At 56.0% G+C, this 18,790-nt stretch overlaps 1 protein-coding gene across 2 annotated transcripts; it reads right to left on the bottom strand.

The window, feature by feature from the left end:
- Positions 1-548: 548 nt before the first annotated feature.
- On the bottom strand, positions 549-13,997 carry LIPM (lipase family member M). 2 transcript variants are annotated; one of them, XM_041729014.1, is made up of 10 exons: positions 13,773-13,997; positions 11,719-11,836; positions 8,756-8,954; positions 7,883-7,992; positions 5,930-6,066; positions 5,349-5,495; positions 4,582-4,653; positions 3,426-3,497; positions 2,094-2,168; positions 549-947 (listed from the first exon to the last, which is right to left on the bottom strand). In XM_041729014.1, the coding sequence occupies exons 1-10, from the start codon at positions 13,917-13,919 to the stop codon at positions 654-656; spliced, it is 1,371 nt and encodes a 456-aa protein (XP_041584948.1). In that variant the 5' UTR covers positions 13,920-13,997; the 3' UTR covers positions 549-653. The 2 variants fall into 2 exon arrangements, with proteins under 2 accessions (XP_041584948.1, XP_041584949.1); XM_041729015.1 differs by lacking the exon at positions 2,094-2,168.
- Between the last annotated feature and the right edge of the window lie 4,793 nt (positions 13,998-18,790).

The following is an 18,790-nucleotide window of genomic DNA, read 5'->3' as shown; positions in this document are numbered from 1 at the left end:
CCTCTCCCTCCTCCCTCCCCCTCTTCCCTCTCCCTCCTCCCTCCCTCCTCCCTCCCCCTCTTCCCTCTCCCTCCTCCCTCCCTCCTCCCTCCCCCTCTTCCCTCTCCCTCCTCCCTCCCTCCTCCCTCCCCCTCTTCCCTCTCCCTCCTCCCTCCCTCCTCCCTCCCCCTCTTCCCTCTCCCTCCTCCCTCCCTCCTCCCTCCTCCCCTAAAGCAGCCCAGCACCCCAAGGTAGGCTCATGTCTCTGTGGCAACAAGGTGGAAATGCGTAGCGTATTCTGCCATGGTTCCAGCAATCCAGACTCAGGCCCTCCGTCTCTGTCCCAATCACTTATTCACTTGACCGTTTCAAAATTCTGGCTTGTGGGGGAGAAACCTGGAGAAGCCTGGAGAAACCTGGCAGGCTGCAGGTGCACCCGGAGGCCGTGGGGCGCCTTGGCTACCTCCTCCTGCCAGGGGAGACCCGCCCTTCCCGACGGGCCTTACGCAAGGACCCATGAAGTTCATCCAATGAGTATTTTAATTAGCTGAAAAAATTGCAAATGCCGGTTTTAGAGCCAAGGGCAGGAAGTCCTCCGCCCGCGCCTGTCCGCCCGCTTCCCCCAGGTCTAGGGGCCCTGCGAGTCCCGCCTGCGGCCCCCGCCCTGCAGCCTCCTAGGACTCGCCAGCCTCCGATGCCTCGCGGCTGGCCGCGCACGTGCCCGGGGACAGGCTGGCGTCGTCCCGCCTCATCAGGTGTATGATCTCGCTGTACAGACGCCGGGGTGCGTCCAAGCCCCAGATGAAATCCACATGTGCCCATTCAGGAATGTTCTTATGGTAGATGAGATTGGTCACCTCGGAGAGCAGGGCCTTCACATCCTCTGGGTTGGAAAGCCAGTCCTGGCCCCCCGTCCACATGGCAGTGGGGACCGTCATGTCCCTGACTTTGTACCTCACGGGCGTCGGCTGGAAGAAAGGGATGGTTGTAACTGGCGTTTCTAACGGTCACCCTCGGGGTTCCAAGCCCAACGACTAATATTTCAAGTAAACAGTAAAAATACACCCTGGGCAACGGGGAAGGGTCCCGGGCACGCAGGAGGGGGGTGGCCCCCGGTGTGCTCAGCCCCTCCGTGCGGGTCCCGCTCACTCCGGGTGCCTTGCCTGCAATGGGGGGACCCTAGCCATGAGGAAGTGAGGGACAAAGCTCGCGGTCGGGGGTCCCCTCCATCTTAAGCATGAATTTCCCATCGTCCCCCATGAACAAACGCGTACCCCGAGAGGGACACTTCACGAACTTCACGAGGCCCGAGGGACAGAGGTTCTTGGGACACAGGCCAGAGGTTGGAGCCCCGAGGGGGCCACGGGGTCTCTGCACAGACTCTGCAGGAGAACGGAAGGCCCCCGGGCAGCCCCCGCTCCAAACCCTGCGTCAAGCACCCCGGAACCCAGTGGTTTCAGGGGAGGGGAGGTCCACACCTGGGGGGCTTTGGAGGGCCTGGGAGAGGCCTGGGGGAGGGACACGGGGGGCCCAGGGGCCCTGGGAGGCCGGGGGGGGACATGGGGGCATCTGAGGGGTCTAGGAGGGCCTGGGAGGAGGGCCTGGGGAGGTCTCTGGGGTCTGTGGGTGGACTGGGGGTGGCCTGGAGGGGTCTGGGGGCCCTGGGGGCCCTGGGGGGGACCTGGGGAAGCCTGAGGGGTCTGGGAGGGCCTGGGGTAGCCTGGGGAGGTCTGGGGGTGTCGATGGGTGGCCTGGGGGTGGCCTGGAGGGGTCTGGAAGAGCCTGCGGGGCCTGGGGGGGAACAAGGGGGTGCCTGAGGGGTCTGGGAGGGCCTGGGAGAGGCCTAGAGAGGCCTGGGGGGTCTTGGAGAGCCTGGGGGAACATGAGGGTGGCCTGGGGGGGCCTGGGAGGGCCTAGGGGTCATGGGGGTACATGGAGGAGACATGGGGAGCCCAGGGGCCTGGAGGGGGCTGAGCAGGCCCCAGGGGGGTCCAGGTGGGTCTGGGGGGCCTGTGAGGGCCTGGGGAGCCCACGGGACCCGGGGAGGCCTGGGGGTCCTTGCACTTCCCACCGCCCGCCCTCCGCTCCCCTGCCAGCTGCCCGGCCCGACTCACAGGCCTTCGTGCGGATCGTGCGCCCAGCGGCCCAGAAGTGCCTGAGCTCCGGGGCTGTGTGGTCGGGGCTGTGCCCTAGGGGACGCGGTGAGGAGCTCTGATTAGAGCCGGCGGCCCGGCGGCCTGAGGGAGACCCGGCTCAGCTGGGCCCGACGGCTGCCCCCCCGTCCTTCCCTGGGGTCTACGTAGCCTGAGCTGCTTGCTCCAGCAGCTGACACACGGACACTGGTGGTTTAAGACCGTTCTGGGGGTGCATCGCTTCCTCCAAAGACACGTTTTAGGGACCAGCCAACAAGGACCTGATGCCAGGGAGTGGACGCCCACGCCAAGCCTCCTGGTCTGGGTGCTGCCCGTGGGGACCTGGGTGATGCAGGCGGTGGAGGATCCAGCTGATCTGGGCCCGTCTGCCCATGTTCTGGGCTTTGCGGCCTAGGCTGCCATGGGGAGGGGATGTCCCGCAGCCACATTCTCAGGAGCTGGCCCCTGGCCACACCAGGCTCCCTCCGGCTTTAGGGCCGTGTGGTGGGCACCTGTTTGCAGCCTCACACGAGCTAACAACGACCTCCAGTCGGGACCTTCTGCTCAGAGGAGTACGATGCCTGTTTCTGAGTCCCCGCAGCTGTTCATTTGATTCCAGAGCATTGACTGGGCATTTTCTTAGATGATGTAATGACTTTTCATATTTTTCACTCGCAAATTACAGATGCATTAAAAGTGTGATTAGCAGAACTTTTAAGGATCGTCTAGTCCAATAATAATAATAATGTTTAAATAATTTGAGTAAATAAATATTTGGATGAAATAAATTAAGTGATTTTGAGTAAATTATTATTATTATTACTATTATTATTTAAAATAAGCTCCACATCCAGCATGGAGCCCAATGTGGGGCTTGAACTCATGACCCTGCGATCAAGACCTGAGCTAAGATCAAGAGTTGGACACCCAACTGACTGAGCCACCCAGGCGCCCGTAACCCAATGATTTTTAAGGATAAAGACCTGGGGGACAGCGGAAAGGTAGCAGCCTGTCCATGACCCCACAGCGGTAGTGCCTTACCCCTGCCGTCCCCCCTGGATCCCTCCAGCCACCACACAGGGCACGCTCTTCCCTTCCCTTCGCCGCCGGGTCTTGCTCCCTAGAACCCACCTCCCCCATCGGGAGCATCGTCCTACTCCATCCTGAAAGCAGGAAGCCTCTTGGCCGAGCTGCGAACTTCTCTACTTTCAAATGCAATCAAGCCCGAACTCGTATTTTATTTCCTCCGCTACAAAAACCTGTCACTACAATGTCCCCCTCATTCACCTCAGAACGATGTGTTGACTTTCTTACCTGATTGCCTTTCTCCAGATTTTTGGTTTCACTCCCCCAGTCAAATGCCCGGAGCTCCCCAGAATTCACTGCCTGAAAGGAAAGTACATCGATGGGACCTTAGAATGCACGCCGGGTAGGGGGGATCGTGAGCGGAAGCGGAGGGCAGAAGCTGAGCCTCTCTTCCGCTCGCTGTTAGGACAAACCTCAAGAAGCTAAGGCAAGAGGCGGGCCCCTGGGGCACAAGAAGGTCGGGAGAAGCCCCGGCCACCAGGTCCTGGGGGCCCCGCCAACCCCCGCGGGCTGCGAGGAGCGGCCCCTGAGCTGGGCCAGGGGCTGACGCTGGGAGGAAACCCAACCCAAGTCAGAACTCTTCACACTTTTGAACATAGGTCTCCGTCCTGTCCCCACTCCTTACACACGTACGCGCACTCATTCGGCCTTGGGGGAACTCCGGGCTCTGAGTCCCCAGAGAAACAGGACCGGTGTTCGTGACTTTTAAGTTCAGTGTTGTTAAACCTCTCTGCTTGAACTGGGGGCCTTCCCGGCTTTTTTCAACAAAGCTGTGGTTGTAGCAGGCGAGCATCTAAGGTCAACCGTGCTCGAGCTCCGTCTTTACCTGTCCTATTTCCACAGCAAATCAGTCACTCCCCCGTGTCACCTACAGTGAGCAGGATCAGAGGCAGCGCTCCCGCGTGTGCGAGGGCATCATCAACACCCACTGCCCCTGAGTGGATTCCGCGGGGTCCGGGATCTGCCCCACTGGCCCCAGAGATGGTCCTGGGACTGACGATGGGACCCTCGCCCCTGGGGCCTGCAGCCAAAGGGCTCCCGTGAGTTAGATCCTGCCTTTGCTGGAGGAACCGCGAAAAGAGTGAAAATGCACTCTCCTGCCCCACGCGTGAGGTGGCTCGAGGCAGACAGAGATCTCATCTCCCTGGACCATCTGAAGTCACTCACTCAAGGTCCCCCAAGGATTCCTGGGGCCAGCCCTTCCCCCCATCTCCTGAGAAGGTTCCGTGTTCTAGATCGAATTCACGGTTGAGACAGCATTGACGAGATCGTGTTCCATCTTGGAATAATTGTGAAGTAACACTGGGGCTGTCGAAAGGACATCCTTTGCTCCAGACAAAATGCACAAAGACCCTCGGAGAGACTACAAGGTGGGCATTCCTACCTGGCTCCAGTGTAGGATATTTTGCACAGACGTTCCAGCAAGAGTGTGAGCGACGTACACATTTGCTCGGCTCTGTAACAAAACACGAGTGGTTTGTGGGGGCCCGAGAGCTCACAAGACGTGCACTGACACCTCTAGGGTGTTATGCTAAGAAATGGAAACATCATTAAGTGACTCCTAACTCTGGGAAACGAACTAGGGGTGGTGGAAGGGGAGGGGGGCGGGGGTTGGGGGTGACTGGGTGGCGGGCACTGAGGGGGGCACTTGATGGGATGAGCACTGGGTGTTATTCTGTATGTTGGCAAATTGAACACCAATAAAAAATAAATTATTATTAAAAAAAAAGTGATAGCAAGGATTCACCAAACCGTACTACACACGTGTGCACGGATAAGAGACGCCACTGAATGTGCTCCTGGGTGTTTCTGTTGTCATCCAAGAAGAGATTCTCTTTAGGCAAACTTTACTAGGGACAGAGGTTGAGCGTATGCCTTCAGCTCAGGGCGTGACTTCGGGGTCCTGGATCGAGTCCCCACGTCGGGCTCCCCACCGGGAGCCTGTGTCTCCCTCTGCCTGCATCCCTGCCTCTCTCTCTGGGCCTCTCATGAATAAATAAAATCTTAGAAAAAAAAAGTTTGCTAGAATAATTAAGATGAAGGCTCTAGAACTGGGTCTGTATTCACGGCACTCGCCCACCCTCGGGACGTGAGACAGGTCACTCCTCGCTTGGCTTTGGAAAACGAAGCATTTACTAGGCTCCCACTTACCATGTTCATGTTGTTGGTGTTAAATCCTCCCATAAGTAGCAAGACGTTGCTACAGATCTGATCGATAATCATCTGGCCACACAGGTAAATAGCAAACTGTCTGAAGAATCTGGTCTGGTACAGAAATTCTTTCTTACCAAACAGTCCCTGTAAAAACATGACGCAGAAGAGTAGTCATGACATCATGGCCAGGAAGACGTGAATCCAATTCAGTCTAATATTCTTCAGTTTACGACGGAGTTCCATCCCCTGTAAACCCGTCATGAGTTGGAAACATCATGAAGTCGAAACCGGGGACTGCGGAGGCTGCCCAGCATCACGGGAGAGGTCTGGCCCCAATATCTCTAGCCCAGGAGAAGATCAACATTCAAAATTTCAAGTATGGTTTCTACTGGACGTGTATCGTTTTTGCACCATCATAAAGCCCCAAAATCATTAAGTTGAGCTACTCTAAGCCCAAAAATCATTAAGTTGAGCTACTCTAAGCCCAAAAATCATTAAGTTGAGCCACTCTATGTCTTAGCAAATAGGGTTGGAGGACTCATCTACGCAGACAAGGAATTATCCGAGGAGTCACATACCTTGATCATCATATCCGGGAGCAACAAAAACTTGGTGCCAGGGCTTTTCGCATATTTAACAGTGGCTATGGGCGCTAACGCAAAATACATTTTGACTTTCTGAGCCAGTTCTGGCATGATGGAGAAAGCAATAAAGCCTACGAGAGGAGAGATAGGTCAGTGTGGATATTGCATAGCCTAGAACCCGTAAGACGCTGATTTTACTTTTACCAAGTTATTTCAGTAACGACGCGTGCTCCTGATTTAGGTGTCCTAGGAACGTGTAAGCCCCAACACCTCAGCGCTCCCTACAGTGCCTGGCACGTACCCTCCAGCTAGTAGGTTCTGCTTGCATTACGGGGTCGAGCTATTGGGGCCAACGGTGCAGACTCTACGTAGACGCACATGGAGAAGCAACTGCGCCCTGGACACTCCTCAGGGGACTGTCATGGCTCTCACCTCATCGAAGTCCCAAACTCTCGTGAGGTGTTTTTGGCAAATCTCTACCCTGCAGCGAAGGAAAGGGAGGAGAGCCCAGCCGCCTCGCTGGTCGGCGACAAGCACGTTCTGAGACGCAGGGGGTGTGGGGCTGGTAGGATGGTCTCCCTGATGCCCATCTTTCCCGGAACCCCAACTGTGATGTGATCCCATAGACAAATCGTCTACAGAACTGGGTCCCAACGCTTATCTTTGTGCTAGACCAGGTCTAGGACCCTGGCTAAATCGGGCTGGCCTCTGGGCCCGTGAGAGTCTCTGAGCTACCGCCGCCCAAGGACCATCTCCATGGAGCCCCAGGGGGGAAAAAAGGCCATCGCTTGACGCCCAGCCATGGTCACCGTTTCTGAAGGGCTCTACGTCCGTACATCTCCGTCTAGGCTGACGTTTGCAGCCCGAGTGGTAGGGGAACCTGGAGACGGAAACTTGGGTCACATGACTTCCTCCGGTTGCGGGAGGAGAGGGGGTATTTGTGTCTCTATTTTCCCCTCCACGTGATCAGGTTGGCAGCCACACGCAGCTGTGCCGTTGGGAGGACGGGCTGGGGCTCCATCCGACCATATTCCCGCTGGCCTGCGACCCTATTAGAGCTGCCCTCAGATGTCAGCTTTGAGGACTCGAGCTAACCTCTCCCAGCAAAGCGCGTTCAAGTCCTGCAGGGAAGCGGCCGCGTGGCCGACGGCCAGAGGGATCCTAGGAGCTTTTGCCCCCTTCCCCATCTCGAAGCAGCCTTTGGCCTCATCATTGGCACCTTTGTCTCGATGTCAAGCTGGGCAGTGTGAGTGTAGAGAAAAGACAGTCTCACCAGCCCCCGGACCTCGGGGCAGCCCAGGCCTTAGTACCCCGGCTTCCTGGAAGTGCGGGGTGAGGCGGGGCGCCACCAGAGCCGGCTCAGGATGTGGAAAACCCCGAGAGGAAATGGGAAAGTCGGAGAGCACTGGGGGCGGGGGGACAGGGCGGGGGGGACGGGGTAGCTGGGCCACGGACAGGAGGGAGGGTGCACCGGGGTTTCGGCTCACCGCCCTCTACCTCGGGCACCAGTAATACATTATATGGGGATTAGTTGACTTTAAATTAAAAAATATATTTAAAATAAGGAAGTAAACCAGTGCACTGATCAACTGCCCTGAGTTCCAGGGGGCATGTGCCCGCCTGGCTTCCTGGAATCCCATACCCAGGACTCCCCCGCCGGGTTGGCTTGAGGCCCGTGGAGCGCACCGGGCCGCTCTGCTCCTGCCTTGTCCACGGGTGCTTCGCTCAGGGGTTCACCTTACAGGTGGAGGAGCCACATGTCACTTAACCCCCCTGCCACCGCCGTCGCCTCCAGCGCCCTGGCCCTTCCTGTGTCCCCCGCTTCCAGTCCTCAGGGCCAGCGAGGCGGGCAGGGCCAGGGCCAAGGGAAGGTGGGCGCCGGGCCCCAGGCCCCGCCGTCGCCCCCGCCCGCACCCCTGACCCTGCACCTGCCCCCCGGGAACCTACCCATGGTGGTGCCCTGTGAATAGCCGACATAATAGATCTTTTCCTGGCCGCTTTTCTGCAAAATAAAGTTTATGACTGCAGGAAGATCAAACCTAGCCATCTCATCATAACTACAAGGGGAAAAGACAAAGTCAAGTGAAAAATTAGAATCAGAAACAACGAAAGCAGCCCCCCCGGGGGTTACAAACAGGCCCTGAGTGTGCCCCACTGGCTTGCGGCTGTGCCCCCCGGGGCCCTCACACGCGACACATGGCGCAGCTGGACCCGTGCACCATTTGCACTCTCTGCACACGGTGGTTTTCTGCAGACGGCGTCACGTGACCCGCCGCCCTGGGGGCACCCTGCTGCGCCCCAGTGGAACCCCACCCGGCCCTATAGATCATCCCATAGGGAAGGGCCTGACATGCCTCGGGGGCCTCCCTGTGCGGCTGTGGATAAGGAGTGGGTTAAATGCCAATAGGTCATTAAAACCCTTTTGTAGACCGACCGTGACATACGTGACATACGGATCAGCCGCATTAAGTCCCTAGGGCCGAACGGCTTTCCGTATGTCTCTAAGGTTGCCTGATGGCGGTTCTTTCTTGGGGTAACAGTCCGGTCAGTACCCGAGGGGTGTTAGTCCCGGGTCCGCACCCACGGGGACGTGGGCCTGCACCTTGTCTCAAGCCCTGACCCCAACCATCACTGTCGTCCTATTAGCCAGACCCCTTCTTCCGTTGGAGAAACCCAGTCCTCCCCAAAGAGTCGCTCACTAACTAAAGCAATTGGGGAGATCGCGGTAGGGTGTTGGCGACCCGACCGAAGAGAATCACCCGAGTGCGAGAGGCCAGATTCGACCCCGCGTCCACCTCCACTCTCAGGACCGTGCTGTACCTGAAAGCCCAGAACTCATCTTGGTCTATGGAGAGGGTCTTGTGCTTCCGGGACCAGGTGTTGCCCCTGCTGTTCCCTAGCCACACGTCAAAACCGGCGTCGGCCAGGATGAAGCCCAGGCTGTTGTTGGGCAGGTTGGAGATCCAGTTGCTGGCGTCCCCCAGCAGGCCATGCTGCAGCAACACCACTGGCCGGGGCCCTGCGTGCAAGAGACTTCAGCTGGGAGGCGTGGCCTCCATCTTCCTGGCCCCCCTTGAGCGTGCAAGCTCTGGGGTCCAACACGCCCGTGTTTGCCTGTGGATTGAGCGGCTTGCTAGATCGACTGTGTTAGTTGGTCACTTAACCTGTCTGTGTCTTGATTTCCTCAACAGAAAAAAACAGGAATTTCATTAGGATTAAGTAAAACAGTGCGCAGGGAGCAGAGGTGACAGTGCCCAGGACGCGCCATGTCCCAGCGATCAGGGCGCTCACGTAACCATGAATATAATATGTTGCACGATGGTCAACGTATGCGCGGTTGTGTTATAGGATAAAGGTACCCGTGCGTGTGTGTGGCGTCTATACCGAGGGTGCAATGGTTTAACGACTACCCTTCATGTCAAAAAGAGTGACAAGGCAGCTGGAAGGAGCCCCCACACTCCAAGTATGAGAAAATTTGAGGCTCAGAATAAATATTGGTAACAATAAATCACCCCCGCCGCTGCCCGGTGAATGCATTAAGAGCGCCCGGGTTGAAGGGCGCCAACCGTGGGGCGGGCCGCAGTGGGCTCACGACGCCACATGGCGAGGGCCCGGCTACGCCTCTGCGGTGTCCCCACCCCGGGGCCTGGGGAACCTGGGACGTACCCCCCCGCCCCCCACCACCGGCCTCCTTCCCAGCATCCAGGTGGAAAGCGCCAGGAAGTCAGGCACACAGAGGGGCGCGGATGGGCACCATGCACGGCTCGGCGCTCATGACCCAATTCCCTACTCCCGGGAACGTGCTGCAAGGACACAGGAGAACGGCCTTCTCTCTAAGGGGGTGCACAGGCCAAGCCCCGAGAGCTTCCCCGGGAGGCCCCTGCAAGCTGCAGAAGCAACACCTGCCACCAGAGGGGACTGTCCTTCCCCAACCGGACCCAACCCAGGGACGGTCCCCCCAGCTCCCAAACGCCGAAACCGGGGTGACCAGTTGGGGGAGGTTAGCAGGATGTGAGCAGAGAAGCTCTGCCTGGGAACAGGGCTGCGGGGGCCCTAGCTGGGGCGCCACTCGGTGCCCCCGGGAGCTGTGCTTGCTCACCTCCCGGCAGCTGGAGCTCAGCGAACGTTCCCTCTGCAGCTGCAGGCTCCCGTGTGCTTGTGCAAGACCCATTCACTCACTCACCCCACACACACGTATGGGCGCCTGCGTGTGTTCTGCACGCTTTTAGGCACTGGCTGTACGGCCTTCCACGAAATGGAGAAGATCCCGGCTCCCGGAGAGGTGACCTTCTGATCGGGGGAGACAGCCAATGAGCCAGCACGTGTGTGTCCTAGCAGGTGGTACGTGCTCGGGGGAAGGAACGAGGACACGGGGCCAGACCCCGCCCGGGGGCACGGTGCTGCCGTTTTCAAAGGGGTGCTCAGGGAAAGAGCGCGATGGAGAGCACCCGCACGAGGCCCAGGCCAGGGCGCAGGACCCCACGGCGAGAACCGTGTGTCCAAATGCACTGAGGTTGGCTCATGCTCCACATGTAGGATACCAAGGGCAGCTGGGCAGTTGGTATTTAAAAAAAATCCGGTTTTCGGGACACCTGATGGCTCCGTGGTGGAGCGTCTGCCTTCAGCCCAGGGCGTGACCTCGGGGTCCCGGGATCGAGTCCCACGTCGGGCTCCCTCTGCTTCTCCCTCTGCCTGGGTCTCTGCCTCTCTCTCTCTCTGTCTCTTGTGAATAGATACATAATTTTTTTTTAAAGATGGTTTTCAAAAAAGCTGCAAACGGGCAAATTGGAATGCAACAGAACCCTGCAGCTTGTTGGCCCCGAAAATGACAGCATCCGCCTGACCTGCTCCGGTCCCAGTTAAGAAATGGGTCAGAGTGGCGGGCAGGTCTCTGCAGGTTTCACAACCTTCTAGCAAAGTGCCGGCCTGGGCTCCCGGACAGGTTGCCCAAGCTCTGTGAGTGGCAGTTTCTCCAGGTTATTGTGAATGTTAAATGCGATGGATGCAAATAGAGCCCACGGCATCGTAGCTGGCGTCCAGAGGGTCCTACCGGGTGTCCTCATGACATGGCGCAGCTGCTGCGGTCAACGTAGACCCATAGCACCCAAAGGCACAGAACACACGCTCACTGGTGACGACCATGAATTTTTTAAGCTGGCAATAGCTGAAAACCCCATATACCGAAAAAATGGGATTCTATGAATTGAAGGAATGCATCAAAAATAAAAAATGCACACCTATTGCTTGATTCTTAAAACACTCCAGTGAAGCGCTGGGCAAGGCCTCAAATACTTAAAGGGCTATTTAACCCCTGGGGCTACGGGGTATGCGGGGTGTTGGCTGGGGATATGGGGTATGTGGGGTGTTGGCTGGGGCTACGGGGTCTGCGGGGTGGGCCCGGGCGCCGTGCTGGAGCTCTACTTCTTCATTAGCAGGGATCGGCATGGTCTGTTCAAGAGACCGTCCCTGGACGTTCCAGATTATCCACATGAGAGGGGTTTGGGGAATGGGTTAAGGCCTAGAAGGCGTCAAGAAATGGACCTTTCCTGAAGGTCTTTTTTTTTTTTTTTAAACAAACCCTATGTTTCTTTGAGATCATTGAGGATATTGGGGCCCACCGGGGCGGTGATGATGGGGTGGAGGAGGGAGCGAAGCTGCCTTCCGGCTCAAGCAACGGGCCGCAGTCTGTCACGAGAACCCAGACCCCCGTGCACACACTCAGGTCACGAGGGGATCCTCACTACCGACAGGTGGGCATGTGGGGTGCCCGGGGTGAACCATACCTGCATCCCTAGGTTGCGCCAGGCCTCGAGGAATTCGGTTAACAGAAAGGATGTACCCGTCTTCCGTGACGACTTCATACTCCTCGCAGGGATAGCCTTGGTGTCGGATGATCTCACTCTGAGGGAAAAGCAGCGTCTTTTGAATTCAGGGCTGTGTGGCCGCGCTCTCAATGACCCAAAAGCAGCAAACTGGGATGCCCGGGGGGCTCCGCGGTGGAGCGTCTGCCGTTGGCCCAGGCCGTGACCCTGGAGTCCCGGGATCAAGTCCCACGTCGGGTCCCCGCAGGGAGCCTGCCTCTCCCTCTGCCTGGGTCTCTGCCTCTCTCTCTCTCTCTCTCTCTCTCTCTCTCTCTCTCTGTGTCTCATGAATAAACAAATAAACTGTAAAAATGTAATGTGGAGACCGGGCTAGAACAACGGTTCCCTAAGTGTGGGCCCTGGATCGGGAGGGTCAGCGTCACTCGGGCGCCTGTTGGCTTCCACGCCAGCCTCGAGCTGGGGACTCTGAGGACGGGGCCCAGCACTTGCATTTCCATGGGCTCCTTTGGAAAGTCCGATTCGCTGTAATGTTCCAGAACCGGTCAGCCCGAGCTCGGGTGCCGGAGCGGGGGTGCGTGCCGGGATTCCCCGGGGACACGTACACGTACAGGGTCCCGGCTCGGTTCGGGGTGAGGGCCCAGGTCGTGGTAATGCAGCCAGTGTGGCATCCTGCCCAGGACAGTTTATGAGAAACTGTAGGTCATGAGTTCCCTACAGCTCTTTTCCGCCCTCGGGGTCTGTGGCTCTTAAGGGAACAGAAAGGCCCCCGGGGTCCCCCTGCTTAAATTTTAATCCTGGTTCTAACGCTATTACGCAAACCAGTTGGGCAACCTTGAGACAATTAGCAAACCTGTCCCCATTCCTCAGCATAGTTACCTGCACTTTAGGGGTTCTTGCAAGGAATGTGGAGAGATAATGCCCTGGTAACACCCACCGGGTCCCCCGGCACACAGTAGGTCATCAGGGAGCACTGGGGACGACTGTAATTAAGAACCGCCCGCACGCTCTTGAGTAAGTCCTATAGGTTTGCAGACTTCAGCTGGAGAAGCCTTTTTTTTTTTCAGAGCCACTTTCCTGAATCCCTGACTCAGTTCCCCCTCTAAAGCCCCGAGAGCACCCTGCGAGGCACACCCAGGGCGAGGTTCGGGGAGACCGGCTAAACAGATTGCCTCTGTGCAATAAGGCAGAGGAATGTGTGTGGGATCCGCGGGCCGGCAGCCTCCCCTCTCCCCGGGAGAGCTGTGATTATGGGCTACGTGCTCGGGCAGGCCCGGGCTGAAGTCGTGGCTCCGCCGCCTGCCGGGCTGCGGCCTCCCTTAGATTGCTTATACCCCTCGATCCCCTCGATCCCAAAAATAGGGACGACCCTACGTACCGACGGGGCCGAGCCTCAACAGCTCTCAGTCACGATGTCTCCTAGGGAGCGAGTCACACGATAGGGTGGGCGACCCTAAACTCAGCTCAAGAACTTGAGAGTAAGCCAGAAAGTCGGGGCGACTGAGAAGGCTAGTGCATCGTCCGTGAGTCGTGCTCACGCGAGGCTCTAGGTCCCCCTGTTGCCAGTCTATGGGGTACCCGATCCGGGAGGCGGAATGAAACCCCGGTTAGAATGGCACAGGACGCTCCTAGAAGCAGGTGTCCTAGCGGGAAGAAGGGCGGGATGAGAGCAAGCAGAAAAGGAACAAAAATCACCAAGGAAGTGGAAACGCCAGAGCTGGGTGTGGCCCAAGATGGGATTTCTCTGCTCCTGGAATGAACCCAAGAAGCCAAGAAAAAGTTAGATCGCGCCCTGCTCGGGGCAAAGGGATGAGGTCATTCACCTGGGTTTACTGAGTCTGTTCAAGGAGAACAAAGACTGGCCCGTCCCCGGGTTAGCGCATCACCGCCCGGCGAGCGAAAATCGCCACCGCGTTGCAGGGACGTGATACTAATGCAGGTAATGCCCGGGTGCAAGAGTGGGCACGCGAACCACTTCATTTCCCTCCAGACACGAAAAAAAAAAAAACCCAACTTACGATATTCATGAACGCCTCTGGATCCACAGCTTTGGTCGGAAGACGTCCCGAATTCACGTTCCTCTGGAACAGATACGCCACCAGGATCAGAAGCCACATCTGCATTCTGGGTGAGGTGGTCCACACTCTCGACAAGATCTTCGCCATGATCCAACATCTGCATGGATTCTGTGCCTGGCAGCGTAACGGCTGATCCCGATGCCGGAAGGATCTGCAGCTTTGAAACCCGTGTCCCCTGTGTTCCACCTATGGTTCCGAATTCAGAGGCAAATTCAATGGAAACATGGCCCAGGATGTCCCAATGCCATCGGGCCCCTCCCATCACTCACATCACCCGTCGTCACCAGCCCTCACCTTGCAGGTGTGTGGGACTTCCCTTGATGCCACCCGCAGTCACGTGCAGAGGAGGCAGCCCATAACCTGTTCCTCATCATCAGGAAATAGGAACCATAGGGAAGCTATGGAAGCTAACCCTAGGAATAGCTAATAGGGAAGATCATTTTTATTTTTATTTTTTTTCCTTCCTTTTTATCTTTCTTGGAAGGCTGGAAAGATACGGCGTCGGCAGAGAACGTTCCAGGCTTCTACGGCCACATCCCAAGGCTTCGATGACCATTCCTTCACTGCAGACCATGAGTGGTTTTGTTGGACATGTCAAAAAATAAGGACATTCCCTCTTCCTGGCGATGGGTGAGATCCCTGATCGAGAGCAAATGACTCTTCCACGGGTGGGCCGCTTGCACGCGGCTCAGCCAGGCACATGCAGGAGGTTTTATTCTGGGTCATGAGCGCTGGCGAATGCCGGGGGACTCATTAGCCGGGTGCCTGGCGGGGAAATCATCTGTAGGAGCTACGTGGAGTTGCAGCCTAGTTACTTTCGGGGTCTAAATGTCCCAGTTGGGCCAACTGTGCGGCAGTGCAGGCACCCCCTTACCCGACTATTATGTAGACAGGCCAGGAGCACAGGTAAAGAATGGGTTAGAATTTAGGAAAAGAAGGGGCGCCGGAGGTGGCTCGGTCGGTGAGGCGTCTGCCTTTGGCTCGGGTCATGATCCCGGGGTCCTGGAGTCCAGCCCCGGGTCGGGCTCCCTGCTCCAAGGGGGTGAAGGTGGGGGGTCTGCTTCTCCGTCTCCCTCTTCCCCTCCCCGGGCTTGTGTTCTCTCTCTCTCAAATAAAGTCTTTAAAAAAAAAAGTTTAAGGAAAAAACCCTTGTTATTTGAGGTAATGTATCTCTTTGCCTGTACCCCAGCTCTTTGGAGCTGAGCTGGCACAGCCACTGTGAGCTGAGGCTCCTGGAACAGGGCCCGAGCAGGGGTGGATGGGCCTGCGGGAGCGTGCCCGGCACTGGGCTCGGTGCCCATGAGGCCTGCAGCCTGCCCTGCACTGCCGGCTTCCCACGTCGCTGCCTGCCTCACCCGGCTCCGGGGAGCGGGGTCTGCACCCACAAGCGACCCTGACATGCCCCACTCAGGCTCCAGGGGCCGTGAGCGGCGTGGACCTGTGCCGTGAGCAGCGTGGACCTGTGCTGTGAGCAGCGTGGACCTGTGCCCGACATCACTGGGTAGCTCGGGGCTGTGCCAGAGCCCCAAAACCAGAGGCTTCAACTCGTTGGTTTAGTATTTTCCCCACATGGGGGAAATGTGTAACATTTTGGGGTCCTCTTCCCCGAGTTCTTCCCCGAGGCCTGACAGCTGTGTCAGAAGAAATGAGGGCAGTCTCTGGGAATTCTCTCCCTCCGACTTCTCTCCTGGGGCCCCTGGGGAATCAGAGGTGAGCGCCTGCCTTGGGCTCAGGGCATGACCCCGGTTCCGGGATCCAGTCCTGTATCGGGGTTCCTGTTGGGAGCCTGCTTCTCCCTCTGCCTGGGTCTCCACCCCGCCCCCCTCATAAATAAATAAATAAATAAATAAATAAATAAATAATCTAAAAAAAAAGAAAGAAAGAAAACAGCCACTCAGGGGCACCTGGGTGGCTCAGGCGATTAAAGGGCCCCGTCATCGTCTAAAATGGGTTTTTACCTTGTCTGCACATACAGGCAGAGGCTCTGAGACCCCTACATCTTGAACGAGGGAAACGGATCTCCCCTAACGTGCGCTATGTATAAATCAATTCAATATCAAAATTACATGGAAGCAATAGGCCTCATAGGACAGAAATTAAAGAAAGATTAGGACACGGAGGACAAAGAATCAACACGTAATCTTATCCAAGATGCACTATGTGTCAAAACTAAAAAAAAAAAAAAAAAAAATGGAAGCACTGAGGGGGGCACTTGATGGGATGAGCACTGGGTGTTATTCTCTATGTTGGCAAATTGAACCCCAATAAAAAATAAATTTATGTTTAAAAAAAAGGAAGCCGTTAAAACAAACAAAACAGGACAAAACCCCCAAAAGAGAAAACTGTAATGCGAGCGTAAAAAAATAAAATAAAATAAAATGAAGAAACCCCCCAACGTGGGAAAGAAGCCCTCTTCCGCGTTGAGTCGTGCGTTCCCCTAACCCTGAGCTGAGTCGTGCTGAAGCAGTTCCTGATCTTTTTCCTGCAGGCTGTGTAAGCTGCAGCCCTGAGTCCCCCAGAAAGTCGGAGTCTGTGCTCTGCAAATTACTGGAACGTCGGGATGCTCCAACTCCGGCCCGACCCTTCCTTTCTCACCAGGCCTTATCTGGATCCCCAAGGACACTCCAGGCCTTCAGGCAAGTGGCCTCCCAGTGTGTCCGACACGCTTGAAAATATGGGATTCTCATTTGGAAACCACTCGATACCTCTCCTCTGGATCCAACGACCCAGGATAGTTCTTTTTTTTAAGAAAATAAGAATTGTTTCCCATTAGGGATAAAGGTATTACATTCTAAAGCAAGGCGTGGTTGATTTTTAAAAAAATTTAGAGTTCGGGGAAGATACTTAAAACATGATTGCAAAAGAAGACAACAGAATGTCCTTAGGATTACATTAGGCGTCAGGACACCGCAGGGTTTTACAGGGACAGTTGCACAATATTGCGGTAGCTGGGTTGACAGAGGCGTAGCTGAAGATGTGGGTGAGTTTCTTTGTTTTTTTTTTTTTTTTTTAAGGTTTATTTATTTATTTGAGAGAGCACGAGAGGGAGCAGAGCAGGGGGAGAGGCAGAGGGAGCAGGATAGGCAGGCTCCCCGCGCACTGGGGAGCCCCAGGCGGGTCCCGATCTCAGGACCTGAGCTGGAACCAAGGCTGGACGTCCAAACAGCTGAGCCTCCCAGGCGCCCCGATGTGGTTAACTTCTAAAGCCAAATAGTTGTACCCTACAAAAGTCCCCGCCCTCCCCGCTTTTGTCCGTCTGGAAAAGCATTTAGGTTGCCCCACTTCTGAGGGACGGCCTTGCCGGGGAGGCCGCTTCCCAGCGCCTCCCGCAGCCTCGCGCTGCAGGGTCTCTGCTGACACCCGACGCCGGCGCTGACTCGGTTGCAAGTCCTACTACTCGGGCATGAGCACCATTGTTCCTCCGCATCCTCCTTAATCAGCTCCGCGTTTCGTGAATCTTTTTAATCGTGCCAGTCTGATGGGACCGAGGTGGCTTTGCACATTTTGTTTGCGTTTTCCTGAGTTAGAACGAACTTGGAAAATTTTCCTGTGTCCCGGCTCTTTGATTTCCCTTTACAAATCGCTCTTTCAGATTATTGACCTATTCTTTCTGCATTTTTAAAATGATTGGTTGGGCTTTGCATTTTTTTTTAAATGAATATTGATCTTTAGCTCATTCCACGTGCTGCTGGTATTTTCACGTTTTCCTCTTTCAAAATTGTGATTGTGGTCTCTTTCTTCCGTTCCCTTTTCATGCTACGGAGATGTCACCATGGTACAGAGTGAAGTCTCTTGAGGGCTTCCCTTGGGGCTTTTAGGTTTTCTGATTTTTTCCAAGACGAATTTTCTTTACCCCAAGGTTACAGAAATATATCCTCTCTATTTTCCAACATTTTCCCGATGCTTTTCATTTAGAACTCCAGACCGTTTGAAATTTATTTTTCAGTATGGGTGGGTATTGAATCTGGAATTTTTAAAATATAAGTAATTATCCAGTTTTACAAGTACAACTTCTCTTTTAGTCTTTTCTGATTCCACCGTGATGAACGACACCTTGACTTTTCCATCTTCTGTAATAAGCTCCGGAGGCCCCGGAGGGCTCACATGATTTTCCTGGAGCAACACGATGTTGTTTCGAGACAGCTTTTGGCGACGTCTGGAGCCGGTTCTGGTCCCCGGCACCTGGGGAGGTGCTACTGGCCCCAGTGGTAGAGGCCAGGGCTGACGCTAGACACCCTGCGGAGAACGTCTCCATGCAAGATGCCCCGACACCTGGGTTGTGGAGTCTCATCCTAGAGTCCTGACAGCCTGTAAGTTTAGGTCTGAGAAGAAATTCTACTTGGAAAAGGCGTGTGAACACGTGTCACCATCAGTGTTCGGAGTGGCTGGCCTTCTGTATCCTCCATAAATCCTCCAAGCGTAGGGTGGCCTAAGAGCTGGTTATCAGGAGTCAGGGCTGCCTGGTTTCCTGGCGAGAAAAAACGCGACTCTTCACAGTGACTTCTGTGAGATCTCCTGCACACTCCACGCCCCTGCGTCCTAGTCTCCCCAGCTGCAGGACACCTGTCAGCTCCTTGGAACCATGGGTGCACATACTAGGACAGGTGCACATACTAGGACAGGTGCACATACTAGGACAGGTGCACATACTACGACGGGTGCACATACTATGATGGGTGCACATACTATGACAGGTGCACATACTAGGACGGGTGCACATACTAGGACAGGTGCACATACTACGACGGGTGCACATACTACGACAGGTGCACATACTAGGACGGGTGCACATACTATGATGGGTGCACATACTAACTGCTCTTTTCCAAGCCCCAGCTTTGAGCGGCCCCGTGGCTGTGGCCCTGTGCCACACGCTCGTGGAGACCCCCTAAGAATCCTGTGATTGCTGACGCGGGTTTCTGTCCCCCCCAGACAGGCCGAACCAGGATCTCCAGGTA

Source organism: Vulpes lagopus, chromosome 14 (genome assembly GCF_018345385.1).
Source record: "Vulpes lagopus strain Blue_001 chromosome 14, ASM1834538v1, whole genome shotgun sequence".
NCBI lineage: Eukaryota > Metazoa > Chordata > Mammalia > Carnivora > Canidae > Vulpes > Vulpes lagopus.
The sequence above is the reverse complement of the archived record's forward strand: the minus strand, read 5'-3'. Positions and strand labels throughout refer to the sequence as shown.

Bases quoted from the DNA above. Each gene is read 5' to 3' on its own strand.
- LIPM (XM_041729014.1), bottom strand. From the start codon at position 13,919: ATGGCGAAGATCTTGTCGAGAGTGTGGACCACCTCACCCAGAATGCAG. The intron at 6,067-7,882 runs GTAGGTTCCCGG...CTCCTCTCGTAG, and splicing joins TTCACAGGGCACCACCATGG to GCTTTATTGCTTTCTCCATC. The intron at 948-2,093 runs GTGAGTCGGGCC...CCTTTCTTCCAG, and splicing joins CACGATCCGCACGAAGGCCT to CCGACGCCCGTGAGGTACAA.